This window comes from Cryptotermes secundus, unplaced genomic scaffold (genome assembly GCF_002891405.2).
Source record: "Cryptotermes secundus unplaced genomic scaffold, Csec_1.0 scaffold708, whole genome shotgun sequence".
Lineage (NCBI taxonomy): Eukaryota > Metazoa > Arthropoda > Insecta > Blattodea > Kalotermitidae > Cryptotermes > Cryptotermes secundus.
In genome coordinates, this window is record NW_019726238.1 from 671,022 (window position 1) to 688,626 (window position 17,605).

At 37.8% G+C, this 17,605-nt stretch overlaps 1 protein-coding gene across 3 annotated transcripts in view; it reads left to right on the top strand.

The window, feature by feature from the left end:
- The window catches only part of LOC111864094 (fibrillin-2), a 78,157-nt gene that overhangs the window by 59,429 nt on the left and 1,123 nt on the right, over positions 1–17,605 (top strand). For 2 of the 3 annotated variants that reach the window (XM_023851108.2, XM_023851110.2), the window contains 7 exons: positions 281–418; positions 2,764–2,921; positions 5,654–5,756; positions 7,058–7,169; positions 9,645–9,784; positions 12,046–12,175; positions 12,844–14,264. In XM_023851108.2, coding sequence (XP_023706876.1) covers positions 281–418; positions 2,764–2,921; positions 5,654–5,756; positions 7,058–7,169; positions 9,645–9,784; positions 12,046–12,175; positions 12,844–13,252 — 1,190 coding nt within the window. In that variant the 3' untranslated portion in view covers positions 13,253–14,264. Of the gene's footprint in view, positions 1–280; positions 419–2,763; positions 2,922–5,653; positions 5,757–7,057; positions 7,170–9,644; positions 9,785–12,045; positions 12,176–12,843; positions 14,265–15,685; positions 15,825–17,287; positions 17,406–17,605 lie in introns of those variants that run through there. The other variant, XM_023851109.2, reaches the window with a different exon arrangement.

Sequence of the window (17,605 nt, forward strand, 5' to 3'; positions counted from 1 at the left end):
TGCACCATTTTTTTTCTCTGTACCTTTTGCATTCTTCCATCGTATTAATATTCAGCCACATATTTTGAATCATCTCAACTGTAAAAAAGGACGGAACCTTCAGAATAAACAAGTTCCTTCACTCATCCACTCTTACAAATTAAGTAGTGATTACACTGATTCATATCCTGTCATGATTTAGTGCTCTCAAAACATATGCCTGCTGTAAAGGTGCGTGAATGGATGATATATTTTAGAGGGTGGAAAGCTCACTTTTGATTCTCATTTTGTTTTGTTTAAGATATAAATGAATGTCAGCGTAACAATCCCTGCAGGCGGAATCAACGCTGCCTCAACACTGCTGGCTCATATCGCTGTATCAGTTACCTCAACTGTGGTGGTGGCTTTGAACTGAATGAGGCAGGAAACCAGTGTGTTGGTAAGTACATTTAAGTGCTGCAGCTGAAGAACTTCATTTTTAACATAGACATGGGAAATTCACTGCTGTCAATTGTTAATACTGTGAATAGTGTTTTACATTTGTTGTTATTCAAACTGGTTTTTTAGGGGCAAAAATTAAGAGAATACAGGTAATCCCCATATTCAGCAAATTTCACATCAACGTCATTTTATATGATTTTCTTTTTAATTTAAAACTTTTATCGAAGACTAAAAAATATTTCTATTAGTTGTCTGTGTGAACTTGGCAGAGGTAATATTGAACAAAACATTATTTTTTTAGTTATGATCTAATAACCAAGATTCTTCTGCCAATAAATTGGTAAGATCCGCTTGAGAAGGATTATGGTGGACACTTGTTAATTTATATCTGTTTGTTTATCACAAATTTCTCTATGTTTTACAAATTAATGATTAATTTATTGTAAACATCATTAATGCTTCTTCCATGGAATTTAACTAAACATTGTCTAATATGTTAACCATGTTTAGTTAACAGATACAATACCGAACACATGCATTCCTGTTATTGAATTGAATTGAATTTATTTACATTCTATAAATCCTAAGCAGGTTAGTACCTTTGGATACAGAACATGTCAAAAGGTTACATACATAAGTACAGGCAATTTTAGCTTAAAAATTAATATAACTTAATTTTACATCATTCTCTATTTACATTGAAGTATTCATCTAAAGAGTAGAAGGAATGAGCATGTAGATAATTCTTTAACTCTGATTTAAACTTTTTAGTATCATTGCCCAAGTTTTTAATACTTTGTGGCAGATTGTTGAACACTTTTATGCCAGTAAAGTAGACTCCTTTTTGATATACTGATAAAGTTGATGAGGGTAGGTGGAAGTTATATTTTTGTCTAGTATTCATGTTATAGACATCAGAATTTAATTTGAATTTATCTTTGTTGTAAACAACAAATAGGAGAAGCGATAATATGTATTGCGATTGAAGCGGTAGAATTTTTAATTTCTTAAATAATTCTCTACATGAATCTCTACTTTCTACATCCTGTAATGATTCTTATTATATTCTTTTGTATTTTAAAAATTATTACACTATGTGAAGAGTTCCCCCAAAATATTATAGTGTTACATCAAGGAAATTAAGTTGAAGTGATTTAAATATGCAGCACACATTAATAAATAAAAAATCTGGAATGGAAATCTCCAGATAGAATTGTCATGTGGAACCAAAGGCATAAATGAGGGTTTCTGTGAGAGACATAGGAAGTGTTCAAAATCTAGTAACAGTTTCAAGACCGAGTCAACGTAGAAGTCAAAGGCACATTATGATTGATGGTCAGTCTTGGTGTCAAGCCCCATCTGGGGCCCAAGACAATATTTCTATACTGTGACAATTTCAGCCTAATTGATGTGGGGTGCCCTCTCTGACAAGAGAACAGGTCTGTCATTTGTCGTGGTCATAGTACATTACATCTATATTTATAATCTTACTGGTTGGAGTTTTACATAGTCTTTTGTTAAGAGTTTCATTGGATGCTATGACTTTGAGGAGCCTGTGAAATCTAGCAGCCATTTTGCTTCACGAGTTTTAATGCATTTTTCATGATGGTCAGTATTCTGTCATGATGGGTTCAATTCCTGTTGAGGTGATTGAATTTTTTAATTGACCTAATCCTTCCATCCACACTGTGGCCCAAGTGTTGACTCAGCTTGTAGCAGAAAAAAGGACTAGGAATCTTCCTGAGAATAAAGGGCAGCCAGCAGCTAGGGCTGACAACTTCACCACCATCAGTGAACGGATTGTCTAGAAAATGTGGGGGCCTCAACATCTCACAACCCTATGGCCCTCCACAGCCTGTTACAGGGATAGCTTAACCTTTTTACTATTCTGTCTTCTGCCTTGGTCCCATCGTTCAAAATTGAATTTCTTCTGAATATTATACAAGGATTGAGTTTGTACCTCACAGGAAACACATTACATCTCCACTACAAAGGTCAGATGGTTAATGCTGCTTAAGGAAACAATCTATTTATCTGAGAACCATGTAAAATACGAAAACGCACTATGTGAACATAACGCAGATTTTTAACATCTTAAATGAGGCAGTGCACATAGAACCATGGAGGTAAGCAACTACCTACTCCCATTTCCAAGGGTTCTACATATTGTTACAGATTTGCTGAATATTTCAGTTTCATATTGTTATGAAATTAGCATATTTCAGCTTAGAAGATCTGAATTATGCTAAATCTGATTTTATAGTCATACACAGAGCAATCCAGAACAATTAATTCAGGATCTTGGTGTTTTGAAAGATGCTTATATTTGAATTCTGCTTCTAGATATTGATGAATGTGCAAAATCAACACACGACTGTGGACGTGGTCAACTGTGTATCAATCGTGTGGGTGGTTACATATGTCAGTGTCCCAGCGGCCATGTGTTAGACGAGCAGAAAGAATGTGTTGATGTTGACGAATGTACCAGGTTTGCAGGCCAAGTAAGTGTATGCTCCCCCCCCCCCATTAAGACTTATGTTTATGATCTACATAGAGTGTATTAATGCTGTAAACACTCAAATAAATTTTTAGTTTTATGAGTGTACTCTTTGTAGGACATTCAGTCAGCAAAGAGGAATTGATACATTGTCAATAACAACCTTTTCCTTCATTGTAATACTCATTTGTAATGTGACGTGATACCAGAAAGCAGGAATAGTGGAGTCAGATCGGAAGTTGATTTCCTAGGCAATGAGTATTAGCAGAGGATGTTCCTGTGACGATGTATTATACATGCTATTCTGTGAAAACATTTGACTAGGCATATAGGTTACTGCGGAGTTGGAGGTGTTTCCATGGTAACGCGTGCTTAAGCAGACAGTTACTGCAGATATGAAATACAGAACTGTTCAACCCACTATCCCCTATTCGGTACACCAAGCAGATATGAAACAGAATGCATTCGTGAATAAACGCAGAGCTCAGAAGTGAAGTACGAGAAAACACAAAAAATGTGTGAACTCTTATAATTGAATGTAATTGTGATACGGACATCAAATAAACCTAAGCATTGAATCCAGAATCCACAATACATACATACATACATCACACATACATACCAATATCATTAAAGCAGATGCTTTCGTTAGTTTTATTCCCCCCCCAATTGGATGGCTTGTGGTGATATTTGGATTGGTAATTGGATTACACATTGTAACTACAAATAACTATATCACTATCACTAATTCATACACTCCACAGTACACTACAGCATGCACTAAGTGTTTGCCTGCTGTGTCATCGCCAGTTGTCTGGTAACTGCTGTCAATATCATAGATCCCTCAGCTTCATGTTCAGTCGCTTATGTTGTCGCTGGCTGGCTCCTATCTCGCAACTAAACTCAGCGTTGGTACACAATGACTTACAACAATCGGGGTTCCTCTGCCTCCCATGCCTCCTCTAGGGGCAGCTATCTCAAATAGCTTCAGACTGGGACTGGTCTGTCTGCCTTCAAGTCACAGTCAGAGTTACTTTGTGACTGATGGTTTACTGTCAATCAGTTCATCTTTGTGTCAAGCCCCTTGAGACTCATGATCAGAGTTGTTTTTCAACTGAGCCCTTGCAGCGTGGACCCAACAGAATACACCACTTCCCACAATTTCTCTACTGCAGCATGATGTGACTATTGCTGCGGGCCCACAGGGAACACCGTTCCCAGCAGTCTTCCATTTGTTACGTTACATGGCAGCACATATTCCATTGTGTCATTGCCTAGCAATAGCTGCATTTTCCATTCCCAGTGTCACATTTCTCCCTCCTTAGGGCTGCTTGTTCTGAGTAGCCAACAGGCATACCACCATCTCTTCTTTTCAGAGGGAACGTGCCTGTGGCATGTGGCAGATGGCACTTCTTACTCATTGGCGCCAACATTTCTTCCAGTTCCGATGGTGTTCAGCTTTCTTTCCTTGTTGGTTGGTTTTCATGTTGCTGCCTTCCAGCCTTGCCAGCCCCTCCCTCCTTAGGGCTGCTCGTCTTGAGCACAATGATCCTTTCGCTTGCGCATCTCTCTTAGCATGCTTCTACAACCAGTGGCCTCTTCACCTCGAGCCTGGCCCCTTGTCTGGGGGTTGTACCAGCATTGTCGCTTCAGTTTGATGGGCGACCCTGGAACCTGTACTTGCAAGGCTACCCACTGCCTCCAGGGATCGTTTCAGATGCACCACCGCAACTCTGCCACACCGAGCCGCAGATACATCACTGTTGCCCTCCCTACACGGGGGGTGGTGTGTTCATGACCCTGGGAGCTGCACATGGCACTTCCTGTTTTCCCAGTCATAGCACAAGGCACTTCAGGTCCACTGCTGCATTGCAGGTGTGCGGAACATGGAGTCCCAAGATGAACTCCCTGATAATATTGGCAATGACGGCTTAAGTTTTCAGTGGAACCTGCCCCAGAGTCAGTGACGTGAAAACTTCCATGGAGATGAGGAGTATCTCCACCGATGCCCCCATAGGGCACACTTCTTGGATGGCTTTCTCTCTCTAGCAGTCCTGCTATGATGTCTTGTCTGGCAACAGTCACTACTACTCCTTTGTCGATAGTTACCAGACATTCTTTCGCCCCTGTTTGTCTGTGTGTAGGCTGTCATGGCCATCTTCATCCTGCACCCTGGACACACAGCAAGACTCATAAGCGTTACACACATCACTTCCACCTTATTTCTTCTTCCTGGTCCTGCGCTTCTGGTATCGTTCCATGAAATATTCCTGGGGTCATCCCTGTTGGCAATTCTTCTTACCATGACCAACACCCCCACACTGCAGAATTATAAAATCAATAAAAATGTCAGTCGAACTCTAGGATCCTTTGGAGCCTTAGGATAGAAAAGAGTACTTTGGCTGGAGGGAATTTCATTATATTATTCTGGAATGTAGTTTCTTAAATACTAGGTAATATAAATGAAGAAATTCTTATTCACAGTTTATCATGGATTTTCCAAGACCCTCCAGACAAATACTGTGATAGGGTATTGAAACAGGCGACTGACATTTCCTTCTGCATTTTTTCCTTTTCATCACGCATTCCTGAGGTATATTTTGTGACTGAAATTTGGCAAGGAGCAGATTCAGCTAAGAAGGATTCACACATCCTGACAGGGCATATGTACTTGATGGTGAATTTATGAAATGTAGAATTATTTTTATATATGTAATTATAATAACTTCTTTCTAGGTGTGTGCCATAAATTCTAAGTGTGTCAACAATGTAGGATCTTATCGTTGCGTGTGCAATGATGGATTCCGTCAGGATCCAAAAGGAGGCAATGGTTGTGTAGGTAAGTCTGTTTCTTGATTTATTGTTACATATTCAATGCCAGGATATTTACATATGTATGAGTACTACCTACAAAAGCATAGCCTTTATTGTTGAAACGTGTTTACTGAACCATTGCATAGCAGTGATAGCAGCACGGACTCCACAGAAAGCCTGTCATCTGATAGCTACCTCGCCAGTCCATTGGTATGCAGACTGTCGCCTAGCAACGGTGGGATGAACATTTGTCCTGTTGTTGTAAAGCGCTCAACTGAAGGTTGTTTACAGGTCGTTGCCTAGAAATGCTCTGACCATCCACATTACAATATTACAATATTTTTAAAATTTTAATTTAAATAATTAATATTTAATGCATTTTATAACATAAGAGCATTACATAAACAGTATACCTGTACAAAGCACTCCCAATATATAAACACTGGCCAGTGTATGGAGGTACAGCAGATAGAAGGAAGGTGACTGTAAAAGGCCTATGTACGTGATCGTGGCCACATTAGACCAACACATGTAGTACAAAGGTACATTTGGCTTTTTTGGCTAGCTGAGTGACTATTAGCTTCTCAAGAAGGCCTCTGGTTTATGTAATTAGTTGTAATGAAATTTTAGCGGTCCGGGTATTATAACTTTATTGTTTGAGGCCATTGAAAATATCCATGATTTCATGGTATAATATACCGTCATATTCGAGACATGTGATCTTGAAATTTTTATTGGAATATGAAAATCTCTCCTGATTTTGTCAGCGCTAGTGTCACAGTGATCGAAGTCAATGATCTGGATCATCCTTTTTTCAAGGCATGGAGCAGTCTTGATATGTAAAATTTCCACTTCTCTCACTGCAAAATGCGATGAACGTTAGTTTTACAGACACCAGTATCACAAGAACATGAAACCCACACACATTTTTTTTGGGGGGGTGGGGCATTCTATATGTATAAATTTAAGGTTCATGGTGCTAACTGGTAGTTCTAGTTTTGTAACCCCTAAATTGGGGGGGGGGCAGGGAACTCATCTTCCAAATAACTGGCAGAAAAGATACAAGTCCCTCAACTTATCCCCATGTTAAAGCAAAAGCAATTGGCAGAAAATTCTCAAGTTCTGAGATAAAATAACTAACATTTGTATTAAGATCAAAAAGATTCTTTTTCTTTATTGAATTTCAAAAGTTCAAAAGTTATACAAATTGTTATCAACAGGAAATAATTAATTTAAGTAGCATGACAAAGGATTGTGTGCTGATATGAATACAGTATCTTGGTTATATACACAGTTAGTTGAGAGGGTTAATGTTTATTGTTGTAGATATTGATGAATGTGCAGAATCTACTGGCCTCTGTCAACAGAACTGTGTAAATATCTGGGGCTCCTACAGATGTTCATGCAACCCTGGCTTCACTCTGCATCATGACAACAGGTGAGAAACACTTTAACTGCAGTCCTTATAAATGACAAATATGATAGATCTATTCCTGTAAAGTCTTATTCCTTTATTCTTTTGCTCCAAATATTGTCTGTCATTCAGTATCCAGTAAGAACAAGAATTATTTTTATGATGAATCCAGATTTTAGTATAAGTGCCCTGTTCTTCTTCTTCTTCTTCTAGCATAATTTTCTTTCATACATTGGATGACAGATGAAAAGTCTCTGGTCCTTTTTTCTTGCCACAAACTTGTCCTTTTGAATTTTGTCAGCTCTTTCCTGTCTTCCTGATACCTAAATTTTTATTTCAGTGCTCTTAATATTGTAATGTGTTTTGCCACTGAAGACGCCGTTCAGATTGTTAATTGGTTTATTTAACAACCTACAAATCGTAACTACAATTAATTTTACCACAGTTTATAAACCCTACACAATAATCTGTTCACTCTATCTTCAATAGCCTTCACTTATTCACAGTACAACACGGGAGCTGTACAAGTATCTCTGAATTACACGCTCCCAATATAATGGTACTATAGTACACACAAAGTCTTGAAGGCACACAATAAGTCTACACTGGCTGGCTTCTCAGATATCGCACACTGTCATATAAAATCTTCTGACCACGCATTCAGTTCTTCTTTCTGCGACTGCTTCTATATTTCAACTGTCACTGACACTTATCACAATTACGTCTTCTGATGCAGTCGTTTCCATTCACTTGATGCAACTCAACTTGTAGCTGTTGGACTTCACTGGACTCAGTGAATGCTACAATTCAACTGACTTGGCAACTTCACGATCTGCACTGTGTCCCTCCTAATCACCCACTCTGGTCACATACTGCTCAGCCGGCTTTTTATACCGTTCCCTGTTGCCTCGTATTACAGCGGTGGTCCCCTTGTTACGTCACAGTAGGAAGTGTTGTTACGTCACCGCGGGGAGGGGGACGGAGTGTTGACTGGTCTGTTACCATAGGAGCTGTTACGCTGTTACATCACCACTAGCTGTGGAGGGGGTGTCCTGCGTAGTGCAAATACGTCACAATATTATCCTTTTCTTACCCAGTCTTCTTATATACCCAGAATACTGTAGTTGTTAGTCTCCTAACTCTATTAACAAATTTTGAATTCCAACTTCTCTAAAAATTTATTTCTGATTCTGTCACCACTTCTTTTCTTATCAATACTTCTCAAAAAAATTATATGCATTTCTTGGATTTTGTGTTTATTTCTTTTTTTAATGACTCAAGTTTTAGCTATATATATTAATATTGATTTAAAAATACATGTAATGTAACTGTAATGCTGAAAACTTAAATATTCTAATTTGTCATTCTTCATTTTATGTCTGGCCAACAATGGTGATTACTGTTGTGCAATTAAGATTAGTTACAATTAATTTCAGCATAGAATCCATCTTACCAAGAAAAGAAATGGTTTCAGTTTTTTAATTTTCTGTTATAAAAACCTTGAAGAAGAGGTTTTATTACTTTACATTTGAAACATAATAATACAAAACTTACTAAAGGCCTTTTCCTGGCAAGCTTCATCTGCAAAAATATTGTGACATGTCATACACGCTCCGGCCATATATTCAGTAAGAATAACTTACTGACATTTGGGCCATAGCAGCACATTCAATAAACATTCTGCTGTGTGGCTGGTCTGTACAACTTCCCACGTAGATTTTTCTCTAAAATCTTTTTTAATTAATGAAGTTAATGTTTGAATAGACACATCATCATCATCATCATCATCATCATCATCATCACTGGCACGACAGCCCTTTGTGAGCCCTGGCCTTCCACAGGATTCCTTGCCATTCTTCTCCATTCGATGCTACATTCCTCGAGTTCTTTAAACCCAAAATTCTTATGCCCTGCCACACACATTCTTCCCATCTCAATCTTGGTCTTTCCACTCTCCTATTTCCTTCTGGTTTAGTATTAAGTATTTTCTTGATGGTTCTATTCTCGCTGGCACGTATTGTGTGTCCAGCCCATTCAAGCCTTTTCACCTTTATAAATCCAATAATGTCTGGCTCATTAAATTGTATAGCTCATGGTTATACCTCTTCCTCCATATTCCATTTTCTTCCACTGGTCCAAAGATACTCAAGATCCTTGAATAGACACAATGCATACAAAATCTTGCCACATGTGACATTCCCATCCCTGGAAGATTTACTGAAAGCATCTCATTTTTAGCCTATTGAAAACTTTCCGAAAAATGTGATGGCATTGCGGTAGTGTCAAGAAATGGCTTCCAGGCATCTCAGAGAAGCTTGGCTCTGTGCATAATGTAAGAAGCAGAGAGCAGTGGGAAGCTGACAGCCTGCATTAAATGTCAGGGTTACAATTCTTTATGGAATACTCTCCTAATTTTACTGTGTGACCTGTAAATGTAAATCCTTTAGTACTTTTGTGTGCAGTATCTTGTGTAATGTGTATATGCATGTTCTGTTTCAGATCATGCCAGGATGTAGATGAGTGTGAACAGTTCAAAGACCGTAATCTCTGTGTTGGAATATGTGTTAACCAGGCAGGAAGTTACACCTGTCAATGTCCAGAAGGCTATCGCATTGGGATTGATGGGAGAACATGTCAAGGTATACTGAAAGCATGCGTGCATAACATTGAGTATTATGTCCAGGGCAGCTTTGAGACAGTGGCAGCACCTGGGTTCCCTTGTGGTTATTAAACATATTTATATTAACAAAAGTGAAATGGGCAGGAAAAGATTAAAAAGGTTTTATCTAAATATTACATCACTCTGTATTATTATGATTGTGTTTATCAGATGCATTAATATGCATAAATATGGCATGTTCTGAGAAAACTCCAGGGATGTCATTCCTTGCCTTCCCTCGTCTCTGGCAGAAGAAATGTCTCTAGTTACATTAGACACCCATAATGAATAGGATATAACATTACACTCTTGATCCTGTCTGCTGGATATCTTCCGTATCACCATCTTGTCACTTATATGGATGTAGTTGCTTTTTATCTTGCCAAATGAAGTAGTGATACATATGAGAGTCTGACGTGCACTGAATGTGTAAATTACAGGAACATAAATGTGGAAATATTAGCAAATTCACTGTCTCTTTTCAGCCTTCTCCTGTCAGGGATCGATCTGATGAGGCAGGTTCTGCCAGACTAGTTAAGCTCTACTTTATGTAATTGATACATGCAATAAAATGTTTGATTTTCAGTACCTTTCTCTTCTTATCTCTTATTTCACAACTTTAACCACAGGAGTGAAAGTGTTTTAGTTTAGTTCGGGCAATGTAATTTGTAACAAACTCTGAAAAATCAGATTGCACGTGTAAGAAGTACCATGTAGGTTTAATCAGTACAGCAACAAGAATTTGATGTAGGTTTAATCAGTACAGCAACAAGAATTGCATCTCAAATATGCAGTGAACAATGGAAAGCGTTTCTTGCAGAGAGGATCTCTGTCCGCACTATGGAATGACATTCAAGCAACTCTCCTGGCACCACTGTGTCAGTGGCATTATCCTGCACTTATAAAAATGCCTCAGCCAATCATATAGTCAGGCCTCTACCTATTGTTGAACAAACAAAACACTTCAATAGCTTCAAATGTGGATTTGAGGAGTTCGCAGCAGCAGCTCTGCGGAGCGCTGTCTTGTGGAATGTCATGCTATATACACCAGTAGAAGTCTGCGAGTGCTTCATGGAAATATTTTCCCTTCATCTTCAGGGCCAAAGAGTAAATGAAGCAAGAAACCAGCAAGAAGCATGCTTCCTGGTTTCTTGCTTGGCTTTCTGTTCAACCCTGAAGATGGAGGCACTACGTTATTCTGAAACATTGACGCGCTTTTACTGGACTACATAACGTTACATCCTAGATGATAGCACTTCTTGCTGTGTTATATCTCATACTGCTCCGCGGAAATGAGGGATAACAGATGTGATGTTATTCCAGATAACATTCTGCTAATGTGTTAAGGAGACGTTACAAGACCAACTTTCTTACTAGTGTAATTTTTTCACAATGTTTTGAAGTAGGTTATGAAGTCATGCAATCTGGTAGTCTGCAGAAGCATTTCTGTCCTGAAGATGGTGGCAGCAGGTTCCCCCAGAACAATGATATCTATCGCATCCCAAAAAACCATAATCTTAATACTCACTTCTTTGAACACGTACAATCTGAAGCTTGGGTATTGTTGTCATGTGTTAATGACCAGTTTCGGTTGATTATTGAATGTACTGAATGCACTGAATGCTTATTATGCATAACTACAAATAGGTTATAGCATTTTCACTGATTTGTGCACTCTGCAAACAACTACAGCACACTCCAAGTCTTTCCAGTCTGCCTGTCTTCACCAGTCATTGCTTGGAAGCAGCTTCTAACAATGGAGATTCCTCTGCTTTTGTGCTCAACAGCTTGTGGCTAACCATCAACTGTCAACCCCCAACTGATGACTCACTGTCTTTGCCAGGAGGCATTCTTGGTTTTGGGCCTTGAGGTACCCATGACCATATTTTTTGTTTGTTCCAATACTATTTCTGAGTTTTGAAATAGGGCCTCCTCTTTGACAGAAGGAGGTGTTTGAGTACTGCTGTTGACTGTCACTGACTGATGTCCTGGTCCTGAGCACAGCAGTCATTTCCTGCTGGCGTTTGCCAGTGCAGTCATTCTTGGTTTCAGGTCTTGTCAGGATTAATGACCATATTTTTGTTTGTTCCAAGACCACTTAACATGTTTTGAAATGGGGTCTTTTTGACTAGAGGAGTCCAGTCAGCACCATTAATATGTTAAGTATGTTGTACATTATAATGCACAAATTCCTTCAATATAGGTAGGAATAATTTTATAATTTTTAACTGACTTTTCCAGACATTGATGAATGTTTGGACGGTAGCGTTTGTCGAAATCCCAATGAAGTCTGCCTGAATACCCGTGGCAGCTACCGTTGCAATTCCATCACCTGTCCTCCAAACTTCATCAAGGATCCGGAACACAAGAAGTAAGTGTCAGTGAATATATTTGTAATCTTGCAGTCATTTAAAATAAAATAATATTTCTGTCTGAAGCAACTTACAGAAACGTGTGAAAAGGTGTAAGCTTTCTAGAGGAAATAAACCCTATTATACTAATTAAATGAGATTAAATTATATAAACCTTTATTGTATATCCATAGTTTCACAGCATTGCATGAGATGAATTTGGATTATGGGATGCATGTTTGAAATAAACATTTAAAATGCAGTAACATATACAAGTAGCTTATAATAACAAATTGCTTTTGCACAGCTCAGCTAATCAGTGCCATAAATAAAAGTGAAATCTTTCTGCCCATCATTAATTACAAGATTTGCATGACCAAATTGGAAATTTCTCTGTGATTTCTCATCAGTTGCCCTAGCTCAGCAGTATTCACAGAATGTTGTATGAAATACATATTTTCTTCATATTTTAATTTAATTTATTTATTATATCTGCATTTTTGTTACATTTGTTCAGTTTTGAAAATATGTTGGCTATAAGCACATGATATCAAATAAATTAAAATTAATTTTGTTGTATTAATGAGGAAACCTGTGTACTGCTGAACTGGAAACTTGTCTCTGCTGTGCTGCTTATCTGTATGTTTCCTTGATTGCCTGCTGCTGCTGCTGCTGTTGCTGCTGCTAGTCGCTGTAAGAGAGCATCCCTCTTCTGCCGGGAAGGAGATACTGAGTGTCTTCGCTTGCCTTCGAGCATCTCCTTCAACTTCATCACGTTTGTGTCGAACCTTGCCATTCCGCCTGTGGGTTACATCGACTTATTCACCATGCGTGGTCCACTGTGGTCCAGTTCCAGCGTTAGGTTCAAATTGGACATGCTCGATTCCCGAGCTCCTGCTGGAATTTCTCCAGTGACCAAAGATTTCTTTCAACTTCGTCAGACATCTCCTAATCAAGCCATTATTTCACTGAGAAATTCTATTCAAGGTCCACAGCAGATAGACTTACAGTTATCAATGGAATTATATCATAGTGGTGTGTTTGGAGGTTCCGCAGTGGCAAAACTCTCAATTTTTGTTTCAGAGTATGAATTCTGATGTCACTGCCAAAGATGAATTCTCTGTGGCACTACTTCACGGAATAAAGAATAAATGTGAAGTAATATCATGCTTATATTAGTTATTCTAGTTGCAAGTTGTATGTTTATGCGTAGCCGGAGGAAACTTATACAACCATTAACACCATATGTGTTCCAACACTTTCAACATGGAACCTGTGTTGATGGAGATGTCTGTGCAGATGCTAACATGAAAAATTTTAATTTCTACTAAGCAGATTGTATAATATATTGAAGTTTCAAGGGTCAGGTGAAGATTCGGAGATTTCTTTATAAACTATAAAGAGAATGTTTATTTTTACATTAATGTATTGTGTGGGAATATCAGTTCAGGTAATGAAAAACGTTCCACACTTGGCAGTAATGTGTTTTACCTTGTAATTTTTTAAATTATTCTTGGCATTTTATTTTCTTTTGTCATTCACATATGATTGAGAGGTAGCCTTTCAGTATCATTTAGCTACTTTGTGGCGACTACTTACTCAATATATACAGTGCAGCCTTGATAATCTGAACTAATGGAAGTGCTGGTGTGTTCAGACTATCAGATTTTTCACATAACTGAGTTTAAAATAAAATATTCAAATTTTTTGGTAAAATTATTTATTCAAGATGTATATGTACAATTTTATATAAAAATAATGATCAGGATCTACCACCATTTGACTATACACCCGGTTTGGGGCAGGAGTAACCAGGTTACATCTTTGACCACCCAGGGAAAAGAAAATCAGTGAAACATAATATCATGTTTCACGACAGTTCATTTCTAGAACAGGGAAGTAAAAGAATTATGTTAAATTTTTAATTTTTGGAGTTGTTGATTCGATTTATTTATTTTTTAGGCAGGGATAGCGCAGAGAGTATAGCGACTGGCTATGAGCTGGATAACGCAGGTCAAAGTTTGAGTCCCGCTGGGAGCAAGAATTTTCACTTCAACATGTTGTCCAGACTGGCTCTGGTGTCCAGCCAAGCTCCTGTCCAATGGGTAATGGGGGCTCTTTCCCCGGGGGTAAAGTGGCTGGGGCATGAAGCTGACCACTCACTTCCAACTAGTGCCAAGGTCAAGAAAATGTGGATCTCTACATCCACCCACCCCCTCCATAAGCCTTCACAGTGTAGTGCTTAATTAGTTAAGCACAGGGACAATTTAACCTCTACTGCAAATCAGTTCAGATTAGTGGGGTTCCACTGAGGATTCTTTGTGTTTCTGTTCTTTAATTTCCAAGTGTGTGAGCTAATGGGCTGAGAAAATGGTGGCCCATAGGAGCCACAGTGCACAATTAAAGAGCCATTCTATGTTCAGAAAATTATTTAAAAACCTACACAGTGGGTTAATTATTGTAAACAAAATTTTGCAGGATTTCATGATGAATTACATTCATCAAGTCATTACAGTTATGTGATTAATTTTTTCACCAAGTGTATGTTCAAAAAAGCATTAGGTGTAAACATATTTTTCATTTTGCAATACCAAATACCTGTATCTTACTGTTTTGTTTTACTTGTATAAGTCGCAAATTAAGAAAAGTTGATAGCTTAAGACAGTTACCAAGAAATAGTACAAAAAGCTTGTGTTCTATGATTCCCGTTCAGGGATATCACCTTAGATAATTTTGAGGTGAATATATATTTATAAGCATGTGAGACCAGAATAAATATTTCACCCTAAAAGATCTTGTTTTACTTATCAATTGTGTTATGGGCAAAGTAAACTTTAATCATTCCTTTTCATTTCTTTAAGCCAAAATAATTAATTTTATATTTCCTTTGATATATTTAGAAGTAGTGCTTACTTCTGATAGCGCACAGACTCAAACTTGTGGATTAATTTAATGGCATTTGTTGAGTAAGTAGAGATAGTGCACATGATTCAGTTCACAAAGTACTTCCTTCAAATAACAGGTAGGTATCACCTAATCCAACAGAAAGTTTTGATTGATTTTCTCACTGTTTCTAGTCAAATGGCTGAAGGTATCCTAAAATATATGATCCCTTCATGCAAATGTTTAGATAGTATCTTGATTAGGTCATGACCACTTCCTTCCAAATTCTTACCAATTCATCAGTCTTCCTAGATGCTGACTGTATTGTAAAATAAACTACAAACCATCTACTCTATGCTTTATAATCCTCTCACAGAGAAATTAGAAAGAAACCAAGTCTGTTTGCATAACTGAAGTAGTACATGTTCTGTGTAATCGAGACAAGCTAGCAGTTGTCACAATGAAATGGGATAAAAATGGAAGAGACAGGAGCCAGAGATTTAATGGGTAGGTGAATGGAAGTACTGAACATCAATAGTGAACTTACTTTACTTTTGATACCTCCATGAGAAGCTGATTAACAGTGTGTTTAAATTATAAATAAAAAGAGTACAATACTTATTTGAAATATGTATTTAATATTCCAGATATTATTTAAGAGAGAACAGCATCATGTGTAAAAAGGAATGTAAACCTCATGACAGTGTGTGCCTGCTGAATAACACAAAGACTATAACTTACCAGTTTATATCAATACCAACAGTAAGAAATCTGCCTAACCCAATGGTAAGTTTGTTTTCCTTTTGTTGGTGATATTTTAATGATTACAGTGTTTATATGCTAGTGTATACTTCAGTATTCATGAACACATTTTTAGGTTACATTCCTAAAGTAAGGTTCTGTGGTCTTCCTGTCTGTGTGTACCCCGCTTGTCACTTGTAGGCAAAGGGTTATCCTCTTCAACAAGAAGAGGTATCCACCTTTCAGTGTAGGTGCTCTGACTGAGCAGAGTAGCAGACCTCTTCCTGTCTCTCAGGTGGACACTGAATACTGTCAGTCAGAGCGGCAGTTTACCACCAATCAGTTCATCTTAGCAACAAGTTCCTTGAGACTCATTACTTACTTATTTACTCATGGAGCTGAGCCCTTCTGGAGGAGCTGCCAATTCTGCAGCTACTCAAGAATTTCCCAGCATTTTATGGAACCCGAAGGTTCATTACCGTGTTCACAAGAGCCCTCCACAGGTCCCTATCCTGAGCCAGATCAATCCAATTCATGCCATCCCATCCTATCTCTAAGATCCATTGTAATATTGTCCACCCACCTATGCCTTGGTCTTCCCAGTGGTCTCTTTCCTTTTGGCTTTCCCACCAATATCCTATACGCATTCCTCGACTTGTGCTTGTCGTCTGCACAATTTTGTCATATAATCATATAAATATGGAAGGTCGAAAGCTGTGTGCAAATCGCGGACCAGTATGCACCTTGGAAAATTTCCAATGGTGCAGAAAACCTTGTTTTGTAGGCACTACAATTTTAAGAGGTGGGTATCTGCTACTAATTCCTAGGCAGGGCAAGCATAAGTTATTTCTGATCTCATTAGTGCCTTATGGAGGTTAGTTTAATGTTGACACTTAAATGTTCATTTTTGAATATAGCTTAGATTCTAATAAATATTCTTTGTGCAATCTCCATGTAATCCTGTTATCAAAGTGATAAGTGATCTAGTAAAGTGATCTTAGTGTGAAGCTGACCACTCAGTTTCATCTAGTGTTGAGGCCAACAATGGTTGAGTACACTTCCACTACCCATACATCTTCATCACTATACTTAATTACAGGAACAACTTTTAGAAATATACAGTATTACCATATTTTTAAATTATGTCATTTTAAATATAATGTAGTTACAATTTCTCATTTTATTAAATTCCATTTCTGATGCTGTTGTTTTCATTTTCATCCTCGTAATCTTGGTTGAATTTGGAAAAAATATGGCAAACTCAAACATGCAAAATGTGTCTAAATAATAAGAAATTTACACTCACAAAACTCACTTGGTCAGAAGTGGTGCCATTATTGCTCCAATTTATCTTTCCAGTACTTATGAATTTTTTATTTTAATCACCTTTCTACATGTTCTGTTACTTCTGTTAGTGTTATTAGTAATAAAAATAATATATAATTTATAAATAATGTAATTTTCAAGCTTTGGTTTAATTAGTACTACGAAACAATTCTGTGTTGTAGGTGTTAACTAGGATTAGAGCAGTTACTCTTGGTAGTGGTTGGGCTTTCAAAGTTCACTTCGAGGTGATGTTTGGCAATGAAGAACATTACTTTGATTTCCAGCAAGGAAGAAAACTGGGTGAGTGTGACTAAGCATAGTATGACACATCTCCTTTTTGTCACTACAAACAGTAGAATGGATAACATTTGATGGGTAGGGACTCCGCCAGTGCTTGCTTATGGATTAATGTTTGAGAATGTTTATGGAGTCACAATTTTATTGTAGGTTGAGAAGTTCTCAAAGCAGTGGTTATGAAGAGTTCTGTCTTCTATGAGTGA